The sequence below is a fragment of the Haliaeetus albicilla genome, chromosome 3, assembly GCF_947461875.1.
Source record: "Haliaeetus albicilla chromosome 3, bHalAlb1.1, whole genome shotgun sequence".
Lineage (NCBI taxonomy): Eukaryota > Metazoa > Chordata > Aves > Accipitriformes > Accipitridae > Haliaeetus > Haliaeetus albicilla.
Window position 1 is genome coordinate 75,009,658 of NC_091485.1, and position 13,992 is coordinate 75,023,649.

Consider the following 13,992-nt stretch of genomic DNA (forward strand, 5'->3'; position numbering starts at 1 on the left):
GGAGGCAAGCCAGATTCAGATAGTCTTCACAGTCCATCCTGCCATCAACGTTTATGGACATCCCACCAGGGCCAGTTCTTGGCAACAAGCTGGAAAGATGCAGGGAAGTGGCAGGATCATCCCTGCAGCAAGGATCTTACTGGCTCCATCAGCTTGCAGGGCTGTAGCTGGTGGTACAAGGGGGAAAGCTGCACATTGCTGACCACTGGCACTGAGCATGGCTGGGAAGGGAAGCCAAAAAAGCACCTTCATCTTATGGTGCTCACAGATTGCTCCCCATGGCTGCTGCAGGGGTGCTGGAGGGAAATATTATTCCCCCACCAAAGCTGTCCTTGAGAGCGGTGCCTCTCTGTGGCTGGTTGTATCTGCAGTGTGGGGAAAAGGAGTGTCTTTTTGGGAGGGGAATGGGTGGTGGGACCCCTACTCCTTCCCAGTTGCCTTGTGCTGTCTGCACATAGGCACGTTGTGTTTGCGTGGGGGAAGAGGGAGGAGAGACAAGCCCACCAATGCTGGATGTGTATCTTTAAGTGTTTATAGCAAGTGCCTTCTGGGTTTAGGAGCCAACAGGCCACAAAATGGGCAGAGGGTCTTCCCAGAGGAGGGGACCTCTTTGCCACAGCAAGCACAGGAAGACCTGGGCTAATTAGAATTGGGGCAGAGTTTCCAGGAAGGCAAAGTCACTGTTTAGAGATAGGGAACAGTTGAAGAGAAGTCAATGAAAAGGCAATGCTTCTCCTTTCCCCTCCTATCTCTTGATTTCTGGGCTGCCCCGTGGTGTCTCACCCTACCACATTCAACGACATCCCAGTTTCGGGGCTTGGCAGTGGATATATTGCAGGGTCTGCCAGGCCAGCGTTGCCTCGGCTTCCTGGGTGCTGGGTTCTCACCGAAGCTGATGGGGCTTTTCTGGATTTTGCCCAGGTGGTTGGAACCCATGGTCAGCTTGGGGCGACTGCACCAAGGACTGCGGGGGAGGCCTGCAGACCCGTATGCGCACCTGCAAGCCCCTTCCCAACGAAGGTCTTGTCTGCGAGGGAGTCCTGGAGGAAGGACGGCTGTGCAATAGGAAGGCATGCAATAGTAAGTGGAGGCATGTTCCCCTGCACACGCGCGAGCGGGTGGCTGTTCCCAGGAGGAGCTTGGCCTCATCGCCGTAAATAACAAAGGATGCTCTAGAGGCACGGTGAAACTCCTGAAGGGCTGTGTCGGAGCGGCGAGCCCAGGGGAGCATGCGACTTCAGCTGTGCATGGCCGTGCCCTTCCCTGCCTGTCTCGCGGTCAAGCATGCACACGCGCTGACACACGTCTTCCAACGCATACACCTGCAGATCCAGACCTTTTCCCCAAAGAATAAGGGTTAATCTATAAGCAGGCTTACCTTAAGTATTCATATGCTGGTGATAAATCTGCCACCGATGGCAAAATATACAGCCTCAAAGGCAGTTGGAGCCTCTCTCCCAAATAAATAAAGTATGTAACTAAGAGAGACGCTTGCTTCTTTTTGCCTTAGTCCACCTTCCCAGTCAAGAGCAGTGTTGCTGCCCTGTCCTTTTCTTTGACAAAATGTAGCCTACAGTGCTAAGATGTGGAGAAAGATCTGGGCATTAGACAGACAAAACGCAGGGATGAGCAAGGCAGTGTCTTTGGCAGATGCTCCGCTTTCCTCCTGTGATTCAGCCTCTTTCCAGGTCCTCTTCTCCAGAGAGCAGGGGACAGATTGTCAACGCCAGTCAGCAGTCAGATATCAATGGGCTGAGCTGGTGAACCTCCGGCACTTTCTTTCCCAGTTCTTCTTTTGCATTAGCTGAGTTGAGAGGGGAATGAAGAGGAAAAAATGACAACAGAAGCAGCCCAGCCCAGCAAACACAAGTGAATGGCTGATTATAATTATTCCCTTCTTTTTATTTCAAATTCATGGTAGAGAATGTTTGAATAACTCCTCCAACTAGTCAAATAACTAGGGAAAGTTCAACTGTCTTCAAAGGCAGGGAAGTATCTCCTGATAAAGAGGAAGTTCAAATAGAGGGACATAAATATATTCCTCTAATAAGGGCTAAAATGATTTCATGCATTTTTTACCACTTCCATAAATTTAAATCATGTTGCAATTAGGTTTTTTTCCCTTTTTTTTTTTTTTTTTTTAAATGAAACCTTCTAGTATGTTGAATTTCATCTCCTTGACTCACAGTTGCTAATTTCCCTCTGAGGTTCGCCCATGCTAGGGATATTTAATCTACGTCCCCTACGCTTGCTGGTGACTTTGTAGTCGTAATGCAGCTGTGGCTTGGGGCAATGAGGGTAAGAGTGCAAGGACCCTTAAGCTGGACCTGAAAGGAGGTCCAGCTGTGGGACCTGAGTGTGCCCGAATGGAGCTGGAAGAAGGGCCACACCGGTCTTGGTGGACAATGCTGTGAAGGAGAAGAAGGTGGAGATGGCATTGTGGGTGGGTAAAGAGGGCTCTACAGGTGTGACCATTCTTTGAACATGGGGGCACACAGGACAATAGGTAAAAAAAACTCCATAGAGTGCCCCTCCTGTGCTGGACAAACAAGCACATCTTGCAGGACATCTGTCCCCATCCCTAACCACCTTCAAAGCCCTCCACGGGACCTGTTCGATTCCTTCACATCCCCCTTGAACTGGGAGGGGGGAGGGGGGTGGACTGGACACTGTTTTCCAGGTCCAGCCTCACCAGCACTGAGCAAGGGGCATAACATTTTCTCTTGATCTGCCCCAGTGGCAAAACTTTGCTCTTCTTCATCATAGATCTCCTGAGGTCGCTGTGGCAAGGAGGGATGAAGTGGGATTGTGGGCAACCACGGAGCCTGGAAGTCTGGGTTGGGTTTCTAGCTCCATTCATTGCATGGAGCACAGCAGTGAAGTCTGAATTGCTATTAACTTCCTATTTACACACTTGTCTTTTCCAGAATACAACATTCAGCAAAGCTGATCCTAAGTGCAGAGAAACATGATTGTAACTCAGGGGGCTATGATTCAATAAAAGATTTCAGTTGTCTTCCTGTCCTTTTTCCATTACATACCCAGTCAACTCCTGCTCCAAATTGCAGTGTGGTTAGTTCAGCTGAGCTTATTTGGGAAGAAAAGATCTTGAGCTAAGTGGAAAGCCCTAGTTTGGAAAGAGAGTATGCCCACAGAATGGGGCAGCACAAATTGATTTATCCCTTTGAAATAAATAAGTTAATTCTGATTCATTTTCCTAAGGGCCTCTTTGTAAACAAACTGCTGAGCCCCGTTGTGATGCTTTCACGCAGGCAAGCTGGAAAGCATTTGAGGGAAGATGTGAACAATTAATCTTTCAAGAAGTCTTGCCCATGCACATCTTGAGGTCTGTGTCGTACCTCAAGATAAACCTGTATCTCTTCATATCTACCAAAGCTGCGCATTTGGCTCTGAACTCACTCCTCAGCGAATCTGTTCCTTGTTGCCTTTGCAGCCATGCCCAAGAGATATGCACTTTTGACTCAGGAAGGGCTTTTAATTTCTTTGCACATATCCTTTCTTTCTCTTTACTGTGATCTGTACCAAAACCTGAGAGAATTTAAAAGTAGACTAGAAATCCTGTTTTAAATGTGTCACTGTTATTCTCATATTGACTTTTGCTCATAGATTTGTTAGGGATGGGTAGGATGTTCATTCTTCCACTTGAACTGTTATTTTCCTAAGTGTTCATTATATGTTGCAGTTAAATAGATTCTAATTCAATTTTTTACATTAAAAAAAAAGAAGAAAAGAACTGGACAGAAGAACATCATTATCCTGAATTGTGCAGCATTTCAGTAGCTTGTAATTATACCTGACTAGCTCTCCAGGTATTGTGGAGTAGCTGTCACCTTAATTTTCAAGTAGAAAACAAACAGGAAAAAATACTTTTTTCCTTGGCCAAAGGGCCATCTATAATCCTGATAAAAGAGCAAAACAAAACAGGGATGAGTGCTCTGATATTTTCCTCTTTGCTGTGGGGGTAAATTGAAACTTGTCCAAGGAAACTAATACCACCACTGAAAAGTCAAATCAGTTCCTGGCCAAGCAAGTTAGGTTAGAATAACACAGAAATCACAACCACCTTCAAAACAAGGGTAACCCATCTTTTTTCTTTAGCTTCTCCTTCCTTGCTTCTGCCAAAGTGGCTCATAAGCTGACGGGTGATTAGCAAGAGTGTTCTAGCTGTTTATTTGGGTCTCCAGCAGCGGGGAGACGTCTTAGCCTGATACTGCACCTGGGGCAGGTTCTCAGTGGGAACAACTTTGGGTGCTGCCACTCAGCTCCGTGGAGCTGCTGAAATGAACTTTTGCAGAGGATCTGTGAGGGTTTCATTGGTTGTTTTATTTTGCCCGGCCATGGCATCTAATCTTTCTTGTCACACAGCTCCTCCCTCAGGGTGGACCTTCTCTAGGTTCTGCCATTCTTCGTCTTGCAGAGCTGCCCCAGGTGGACCTTCAGCAGGTCTCAGTATGCAGCAGTGGGAACGGTGGTTTTCAACCTTTCCAAAAGGTGTGACTTCTGGCAGTTTGGTCACTGAAATATAGGTACAGCCATGTGGTTCCCAGAGCTGAGTCTGAACACGTTATCTGGAGGCCATAGTGTTGTTTGAAATCACTGCACAGGGATGGCTGAATGACTCCACAGGTGCCACTTGTATGTGGTCTTTATGTTTTTCCACTCACTTGGGCCACCATCTCTGCTGTTTCATGTAATGGAGTTTCTTGCTCGATGATCTTTATCTGGCTAAATTTCCCCAGGGATACATACCCAAGCCCAACAGCAAGTGAGCCCAGTAAGTTATCTCCATAGGCAAACCCCAAAGCTGTGAAACACTAAAGAAAAACTGTAATGAAGGCTCATCCCAAACTGGAAGGGAAACTTTGTCTGGTAACAACAGCTTGGCTTAGGCAGAGCTTTTTTTCATGGCAGCTGTTCAGCTCAAGAGACATAATCTGAAGGATAACATTCAGTGTTTGTTGTAACTCTGATTTTTCCTTGCTAGAGGCAAAGGACCTGGTGATATCCTCCTCTCCGGCACAGACAGGGGAGATTTCCTCCATCTGTTGGATTTGGCCAGGAACTGCTGTTTTAGAGGAAGGAAAAAAGCCAACCCGAGTATGGTGGCAAGTGCTTGCAGAGGAGCTTTCCAGGTCCACCCCCTTTAGATGGAAGGGGACACCCACTGTGCTCCAGTGACCCCTCTTGGCTTCACAGTGCTAAAAGCTGTGGTTTCTTACAACCTGGCATGCAGAGGGTCCTTGCAGGGAGGCTGGATGAGCAACGTGGTAGGACAACATCCAAACCAGAGGGGGGATGTCATGGGCCTGACCCTGGCGCTGGAATTTGGCAGTGCCAGGGAAATGCGAGAACAATCAGAGATGTAGGCGGCCTGCACTTATTCCTGGGGAACGAAAATTGGCAGAGGAGCCAGCTGAAATCCTGCCATCCCATCTGGCAGAGGCAACGCAAAACCATCTCTGACATTTATGAATATGCAGATTGGGCAGATACGTCTCCCCTAGGCTGGGAAAGGGGTGGTCGTATCCTGCCATCAGCTGCAGAAGTGTGACACCAGCGCAGTCCTGTCAATCCATGCTGGACTTCCAGCATCAAGTGGGTTCAGGATCTAGCCTTTCAGCTGTGTAACCGTTAGCGGTGTGAAGAAACGCATGTTCCTCATGACATTCAAAAGACTGAGCCTCAGTCTCATTCTCTGACGCCCCTGATTTTCATTAAAAATAGCCTTTTTGCTGCAACCACCAAGCTGAAACATCCTGTGCATGTGCAAGAGCAACTTCATTCCCCGCAGGCCAGGCTAGAATTCATTGCAAGCTGGAAGAGTGCCTTGTCCTATAGGTACCAGCTGCTGCTTGCAGAGACTTCACCCTGTCCCTGCTTTTAATGCTGGTTCAGACATTTCATATCTGAGTCACACATCTCACCCAGTGATGTTTTCGCGAGTCTCAGATGTTGAAATGGAAATGCTTTGGGCCATTTCCTTAGCTGGTGGAATTGCCATATATCCAGTGGCCTCCAAAATGACCGTCTTCTACATCCACTGAGTTCTTGGGTTTTAGGGGTTGTTAGTGATTCTGCTCTTCTGAGTTTTACTCCTTTAGCAGCTGCTAGATGCCCCAGAAGCTCCATAGCCAACAGCTTTTCCTTCAGTTTTACTGCACTGAGATACATTTACCCCATTTCATTGGGTTTTTTTAATCATCCCTTTCCACTCTTTGCTCTGGTCCACCCTTTCATTCCAACCACCCCAGCTTGCCTGAATAATTTTCATGATCCTGCTATTTTCTTTGCCTTTCCTCTTTGGGGGACGAGTATGGAGGGAAGAGTGTGTAGCTATGGTGAGACTTGTTTGGATGTTAAAACTTTGGCCCACCACACTGCTGTCTGACACATTACATGTTCTCATTAGAAGTGTTGGTCACCTGCTTCCTCTTCCCTTTACTGCCAGCATTGCAAGATCATCCTCCCAACCACATTTGAGCTATGTTCTTCCAAAATCTCACGTGCTGGCCTTCATTTGCAATTGAAACATCTCTGTGTTCCCTCCAAGGGCATTATTCCTCTAGCCCTCATGCTAGCTTCTCCAAGGTGCTGGGTATTTCGACAGTGTGCCATCCTCACGGCATTTATACAGCTGGGATGTAAATCAAGTCTAGGTCTTCCTTTGATCCTGGCATTAATCCTGTCCACTGACCCCATTGCAGGAAGCGGGCTGCTGAAATTCGACCAGTTCCCCGCTGCCTTTATTTTGTGGCCTCCACCCCATAAAGTTCAGGTGCATGAAACCCACAGCAAAGCATCACTTGTACCAACTTTGCTTTGTGCATAGGGGACCCAGCTTCTCCCTTCTTTGTTCAGAACCATGGTTGATTTTTGCGTATATTCAAGGCAATTGTCCAGGTTAAATATAAGCCATGCTCCATGTTAAATAGAGACAGACCTGCTTCATTGCAACACCTTTTCCAGAGGGGAGGCAGACTGCAGACTGCAATGCAACAACCCCAGCATGGGTCTGGAGGCAGTCTTTCCTGGGGGAGGCTTGGGGCAAGCTGGAAGGGTCACACATTCAGCCACTAGACTTGGTTGCCTTTAATTAGGATGAGCAATAACAGTGCAGGCTTGTCATATCCGTCAGGGAGCAAAGGAAATCATGCAGCTCTTTCGAGACTAAGATCAGTCATTCGGAGATGTCAGTAACATGGGGCCAAAATAACTGGTGAGAGGAGGTCCAGGGTGCCAGGGTGCCAGGTGCATTTAAAACTTCCGTTTTGCTCTTTTATCTTTCCTTCCTTCTGTCCTGCCTCCTATCTCTCTGTCCATCCATCCATCCATGCTCACTGGCTACTTCTGGGATATTCAGTCCCAGGTTTTCCTTGTCACCTTCCTTCCTCTGGGCAACTGACAAAGCCATCCAAGCTCCACATCTACCACTTGTTGCTCAGCCCCTGTTTCTCCTCCCAGACTAAACAAGTCTCTGAGAAGCCTATGGGATTTACTGCAGATGCAGATTTTGTGTGTTCTTGTGGTTTGTATGCTTTCATGAAGAGGACTTAGAGCAGATGAAAGTGCATGGGTATAGCCAGCAATGGGTGGTAGGTATGGAGCAGGGGTTGTGATGTGTCCCAAATATGGGACTAATTTAACTTGTCTCCTAAGCAAACTCAAGACACTGGATATTGGAAAGCTAGCTAGAGGTTGGCATTCATTTTTAATTGAATCTTACTCAGGACAGTCCCATGACTTTGTTGCTATTAAAAATGTAGGATTTCGGCCCTTTCTATTCCAGTAGAGAGCCAGATAAAAACAAGGAATATGCAAATATCAGGATGTTTGTAGTCTGATATCCGGCTATTGGTGCCTTTCTCTTGATGATGGCAGGCAGGTGACTACCCCATCCCATTCCCTCCAGCCAGCAGCCTGCAACCAGTCAGTGCTGGGAAGGTTTGGAGGAGTCGGTGTGACCAGTTCCTAGGTTCCTTAAGTTCTGCTTTCAGGCAGCAGTATTGGGAAATAATATAAATTCACAAACTAGATGGGCCTATTCCACGAACCAAGCTGCTGAATATAAAGTCTGGCTCCTGGCAGGGACTCTGAATCATTCCTCTCTCTCCTCTGCTTTCCCTTTTTGGATGGCAATAAAGACTCCTGCCGCTACACTGAAGCTTCATTAACCTTTATTAATTTTCTCAGGGTTCCGGGATCAAATTTGTCACCATTTCATCTCTTGGCACTTTGTACTTTTTGAAAAGATGTCTGACTGTTTTACCTCCTTGGGGAAAAAGATCCTCTGTCTGGAACTTGTTGTTTGGAAACAAATTCGTTGCCAGATCACAGATTACTTGGGCTCAGCTCTGCTCTCTGCTATTCTGCATGGCTCCGGTGGAAGCAGCTGAGCTCTCCTGAGTTACAGCAGGCAGTACTGGTGGGTGGGATTTGGTTGCAATCGCTTGGTTGTTTCTCTATTTACTAGGGAGAGCGTGTGCCAGGGTTGCAATATGCCCAATAACATGGAGAATGGAAATTTTAGTTTCCCCTCTAGCAAATTCAGGGCTAATCCACATGGGATGCAAATGCAAAGCTGGCAAGAAGTGTGAGTTTGGAAGTGCTAGCTGCTAGTGCTAGCTAGGGGTGCTAGCTGCCAGTCAGGAGTTAAATGCCTTTACTTTACAGTGGATGCATTATTTACCTTCTGATCTCAACACCATGCTCTTCGGTGGGAGATTTTCAGCTGGGACACTAGGGTCAGGAACTTTGCTCTTTCACATGAGTTGAAAAGGTGCCCAGCCATACCTCTGTTGGTACATAAGTCACTTTGTTGATACCAGACCTTCATCTCTCCTTGTTTCTGGTGGTAGGTCTGTGAAGGAGACATCCTTTTGAGCTATCCCCTTCCTTTTCACCTGCCCTGACCTGGCTGCTCCACTCAGCATTTTCTGGTTACTTTACAGAGCATTGCTAAGTTGATAGTGGTTGCAAGGCTGAGTTTTCCACCAAAAAATACTGCCAGTCATCACCATAGATGTTGAAACACTGCTAGGGATGGTGGGATTCGCTGTCAGCACATCTAAAAAGGCTAAATCCTCCACGAGCACAGCAAAGAGTAGACACCCTAGAAAATCATTGCAATTGATTAAAGACCCAACATAAGGGATCATATTCTGCATGGTCCCAAGTCTCACTAAGAAACAAGGGGTTGAACTGCCAGCCAGTCAAATCTTGCAGGCTGGCCTGGTGCTAAAGCCTCGGGGACTGCTGGTGGCCAGGGGTGCTGGGGTTGGAAAGCAAGTGATTGTGTCAACCAAACGTTGCAGGTCGCTGTTGTTTATACGTGTAACCTTTGTAGTGAAAGATCTTGCAGAGTGAACCAAGGTGTATTTACATGACCCATTACCTTGCCATAGCCAATGGACGCTATAATTCCAGAAGCCAATCGCTGAGGTCCACAGATAACAGAAAGCGAGAGGACACTGACGAACTGCAGCACTACGGGTACCCTGCACCTCAAATAGGTAAGCTCTGACCTACCACAACAGCCTCTGGAGATGGCACACTGCCTGGTCACTGCAATTCCTGGCTGGGCAGGGCTGACTGCATTGACTCGCTTTGCTGTTTCAATGACCCAGCTAACCAACTCTTTTCCCCCCCAGGTTAGTGTGGGCTTATCCAACAAGTCACACACTGAGCAAACAGTCATCACCCAGTTTGTTCCCATCCCATTGCCCTACAGGGTTTTGTGTTGTTCCATTAGCCAGAGAAGGCAAAAAGGGTTAGATGCAAAGCCCTAACAAGACCATGCATCTCACAGACCGCTTCTCATCACCCTGCCTACTTCTAAGTCACTGCTTTGTCTGAACTATCTAAATAGCCATGGTTCATTAAGCCAAAGCTGACCTTACTGTGATACAGCCTCTTTGCTGATGTCCATGTCATGCCTTCCCATTGACCATAGGAGGAGGTGTGCAGGGCATGATGGGGAGAGAGCAGGACTGCTTTCCTCTGTCACTAGGTCTTTAGTGCTGTGCAAGGACTTCTGTCTGGTAGGTTCTGCAGCAGAACCTTCCACCCTTCCACAACAGAAGGGGAAAAATATGTAGTAAAATCAGAGAGTGTGATCTGGGAAGATGGGAATGAATTGGACCTAGATCTATGCCAGGTCTAACTGGAGAGGTTTCGTGCTCTCCCTTCATGGCTGTCTTTCGTGGCAGGAGCTTAACATATTGTGGGTCTTGGGCAAAGCAAGGTGTGCTGAACATGACTACAGGTTAAAATCATTGTCCAGTGACCTTGCAAATATTTTGTGTTGTAGAAAGGCTTTGGACAGGTCACTTGAAGAGCCAGAGCTGTGAAATAGATTGTAAGGGGAGCGGGTCATATTCTGGTGTAAATTAGCTGTACTCCATCCAACCCAGCAGGACTTTGCCAGTGTACAGCAGTGAACAGCGTCACAAAGCTGTGTGGTGTGGAGGCTCTGGGGGTGATCGGGCAACGGCTGGGGTTGTGGCTTTCAACACAAGGCAGGGGACGGTCTGAATTTATTTGCTACCCCACACTGAATCTGCTCTCTCTGGTGGGAGCAGCTCTGCTGCCTGCAGGATCAGTGGTGGCTGGCAAAAGACTGCAGGAGAGGGAGGGCGTTTGCTTCGCTATAACCTGGTGAAGCTGAGCTCAATCTCTCAGTCATATGTGTCCAAATGGCAAGGAAAAGAAGGCACTCCAAGGCAGGTCCTATGATGTCTCCTGTTGTTCCTAGTCTGCCTGGTCCCAGGTCCTTCCCCAGTGCTTTGTTCCAGCCTGTAGCTCAGCCATCAGGTTTATAGTTGGCATTTCTTCCTGCTGTACAGCTGGATACTGCATCTGGGCTCAGTGACATCTCTATTAACTCCCTGCCATCATAGGCACTGCTGTAGCATCACCGACTTGGGCTGTGGTATCCCTGAGTGCAGGACAGCCTGGGATACCCTGATAGGAAGATGGGTGTTGCACAGCCGTGAGCTTGCCACGCTCCTGCTGCTGTCCAAGGAGCAGCAACTGCGTCCAGGTTGTTCAAGGAGATCAGGATGGAGGAGATGTAAAGACAAGGCAAAAGGTACAGCCCAGGAAGGGATTTAGAGGGAGACTTTAGCTGGGGATATCAATCCAAAGCACAAGTCTTCCTGAGAAATTAACACAGATTGTAGGGGATAAGCCATTTCACATCCACTCAAGACCTAGAAAAATATGAAATACTGATGCCAGCTATAAGAACTAGGGATGAGGGGATGGCCCTGCCCAGTTGAAGGCCAGTATTTTCTCCTGCCCACCCTCGGCAGCCCTGGTGTCCAGGTTCTGATGGCCCGTAGGCTCTGGCACAGTTGTGCTCTCAGCTGCGGTGCCGCTGGCTGCCCACGTCTGTCCCAGCAATAACACAAGAGCGAGATCCAGCCCAGCAGGTCCTTGGCATCAGCCCTCCCAGCTCAGCCCACAGATTGCTTCCAGGAGGTCTTTGCCAGGAGCAGGATGTGAGCGAAGAAGCGACTTGCACGTGGTGAGATGTCAGATTGACAGATGACACCAAAAAAAGAAGGGATCCTGGCAGAGGGATGACAGCGATGTGCCGCTCCATTAGTGCTGAGGGAAGAAATGTCACGGAGAAGCTGCAGGCACCGATGGGGACCCCACAGCCAGCTGAGCTCTCTGTAAGGCCAGCTCAGTTACTCTCAGGACTGGCCAGGCGCTGGAAATGATCTTGGATTGCAGTGCTACATTTCCGTGGAGCAATGCCCAGTGCGTCTCCTTCTCCAGCACCTACTGAGACCTCTCCAGCTGCAGGAGAGGTGCTGCATCTGGCTCTGTGGGAGCAGCAAGCCCTGCAAAGGGCCATCTTCCCACCCGAAGTGGGGTCCTTGGTCCTGCTACCTCTTTTGGGGCACTCTTGTTAATCCCCAGGCTAGCCTGGAGCATCACAGGACAAATCAAAGGTCAATCCTGCGGACACATCTGTCTACAGGCACCAGTCATGATGGAGGGCAGTGCATGGCCCCTTGTCCTCGGGGTGGGGTGAAGACCAATTTGGTGGAGTGTATCTCTGGCAGGTCTGATTATAAGACAGTACTGAGCTGTAATAGGGGGCTTTCAAACCCAATGAGCATGGTAGACTTCTTTCCCTTATATAAAAAAACAATCAGGATCCACTTCTGGGATAAATAATTGGAAGATACTGCATCCAGTAATTTGTATTTGCTGCAGTCTGACCCACAGGGATGCAGAAATTCTTCTCATCCATAGTTTTGATGATGGGCAATATTCTGTTCTTCTCAGACAGAGAATGAGAGAGCTTGTCCTGATGCCTGAGATCGTCTCAGAACTCGGTCTCACATGGTTGAAAATCAGTTGAATTTCTGCAAGGTTGAGACTAGACTGGACATAGTGCCCCAGTAGACTGAGATAAATTGCTTAGCTCAAAACAACACCAAACCCAAAGGAGTAACCAGCACTTGGAAAGTAAATGATATTATGGATTTAAAAGCCAGGGTTTGGTGCAATGTGAGAGATGATAATTGAGGAGAATTACCTCTAATCATAGATATTTCTACTGTGAAAAGGCAAAGGCCAAAAATAATAAAGAAGACGAAAGAGGTGGAAGAGGTGGCATTTGGTTCAAAGATGCCATTCTTTCATCCAGTGACACAGTAACTCTTGTCTGAATATGGAGATTGCAAAACCACAGCCAGGTCTGAGTGGGGAAGTGGTGGGATGGGAGGCTCTCCAAGCTGTGAGTTGCTGATGGAGGAGGCCACTGTGTCTCTGCAGGCTTCCCCTGTCCCACCTCGGGCCTCTCAGAAAGACTTTTGGGCACAAACTGGCAATGTTTAACTATGAAAAAATGCCAGCTCCCTGCCACTGAGGGACTCGATACTGCTGGGTGCAGTACTGGGGAGGTCGCTCAAGGTTGATGGAGGGTGTTCTCTGAGTAATGCAAAGGCATTGTCTGTTCGTGCGGCATCCAAGCAGGCTATGTAGCAGGAATGGTTGGTATTTGTGGGCCAAAAAGGGATCTTCTGGAGTCTGGGCCACTCTGGATGGCAAACGCTGAAATGATGGTACTCAAAAAGGCAGCTTGCTGGTGTTGAATTCAGAGAATCACAGGACTGTCTGTCTGACAGAGCCAGTTGAGTTCCTTATTGAAAAGGTGGCAAAATTACCATGGAAATGCAGATCTCTGTATACCAGCAGATCTAACACTTGAGAAACAGGATATGGGAGTAATGTTTTCTTGAAGCCCCAAGGCCTCAAAACACACACCGTCTCCTATATATCCCAGAGAAAGACCAATGGTCCATAACATCTATCTAACTGGAACCAGCTGGGTAGGTTAATGAAACAAAACACAAAAGCAAAGGGGAACAGTATTGAGCAACTTTGGCTTAATGAAGAAAAGCAGTTACGTCTCATGATAATCGTTACAGTGGCATAGATGAGGTAGAGAAAGGCTCATCCTTATTTCCAGCTCTTTCTAAGTCCAGCTAGTAAATGAAGGAATGAAAGCCTGTCCATTGTACATCAAGGACAGGTCTTCCTCTACACTTTCCCCCTTCAACAGGCCTGCGCATATTGATTCACCAAGCTCCAGCTAGCGGGCATATTTTTAACTACCAACTGCCTGAATGACTAGAGACATTCAAAGTAGATGTGCTGAAAAGCATGACACATAACAAATAACATAGATAACTACCAAAAATCCTAATGAGCAGATTGATGAGAGCCACAAACACTTGAAACCCTGCCTAAAATTTCATTGCACGCAGAAAACTCCCCTTAAGACACTAGCAAATAAATATACCACCTTGAGAAAAAAGTCAGACATACACAGCTTTAGGCAGTATTGGGCAGTCTGGTGGTCTCCAACCCTTACAGTTCCCATCACAGTTCCTGTACTGACACTGACCTTCACACAGCTGGTTTATAACCCACACTGCCCTACAAGCAAGCTGA

At 47.7% G+C, this 13,992-nt stretch overlaps 1 protein-coding gene across 9 annotated transcripts in view; it reads left to right on the forward strand.

The window, feature by feature from the left end:
- ADGRB1 (adhesion G protein-coupled receptor B1) overlaps positions 1-13,992 on the forward strand; it is a 284,292-nt gene that overhangs the window by 122,963 nt on the left and 147,337 nt on the right. For 6 of the 9 annotated variants that reach the window (XM_069780159.1, XM_069780156.1, XM_069780162.1 and 3 more), the window contains exons 3-4: positions 922-1,080; positions 9,423-9,530. The exons of 1 other annotated variant lie outside the window; for it this stretch is intronic. In XM_069780159.1, coding sequence (XP_069636260.1) covers positions 922-1,080; positions 9,423-9,530 — 267 coding nt within the window. The remainder of the gene's footprint in view (positions 1-921; positions 1,081-9,422; positions 9,531-13,992) is intronic. 2 more of the 9 variants (XM_069780161.1, XM_069780163.1) reach the window with 2 other exon arrangements.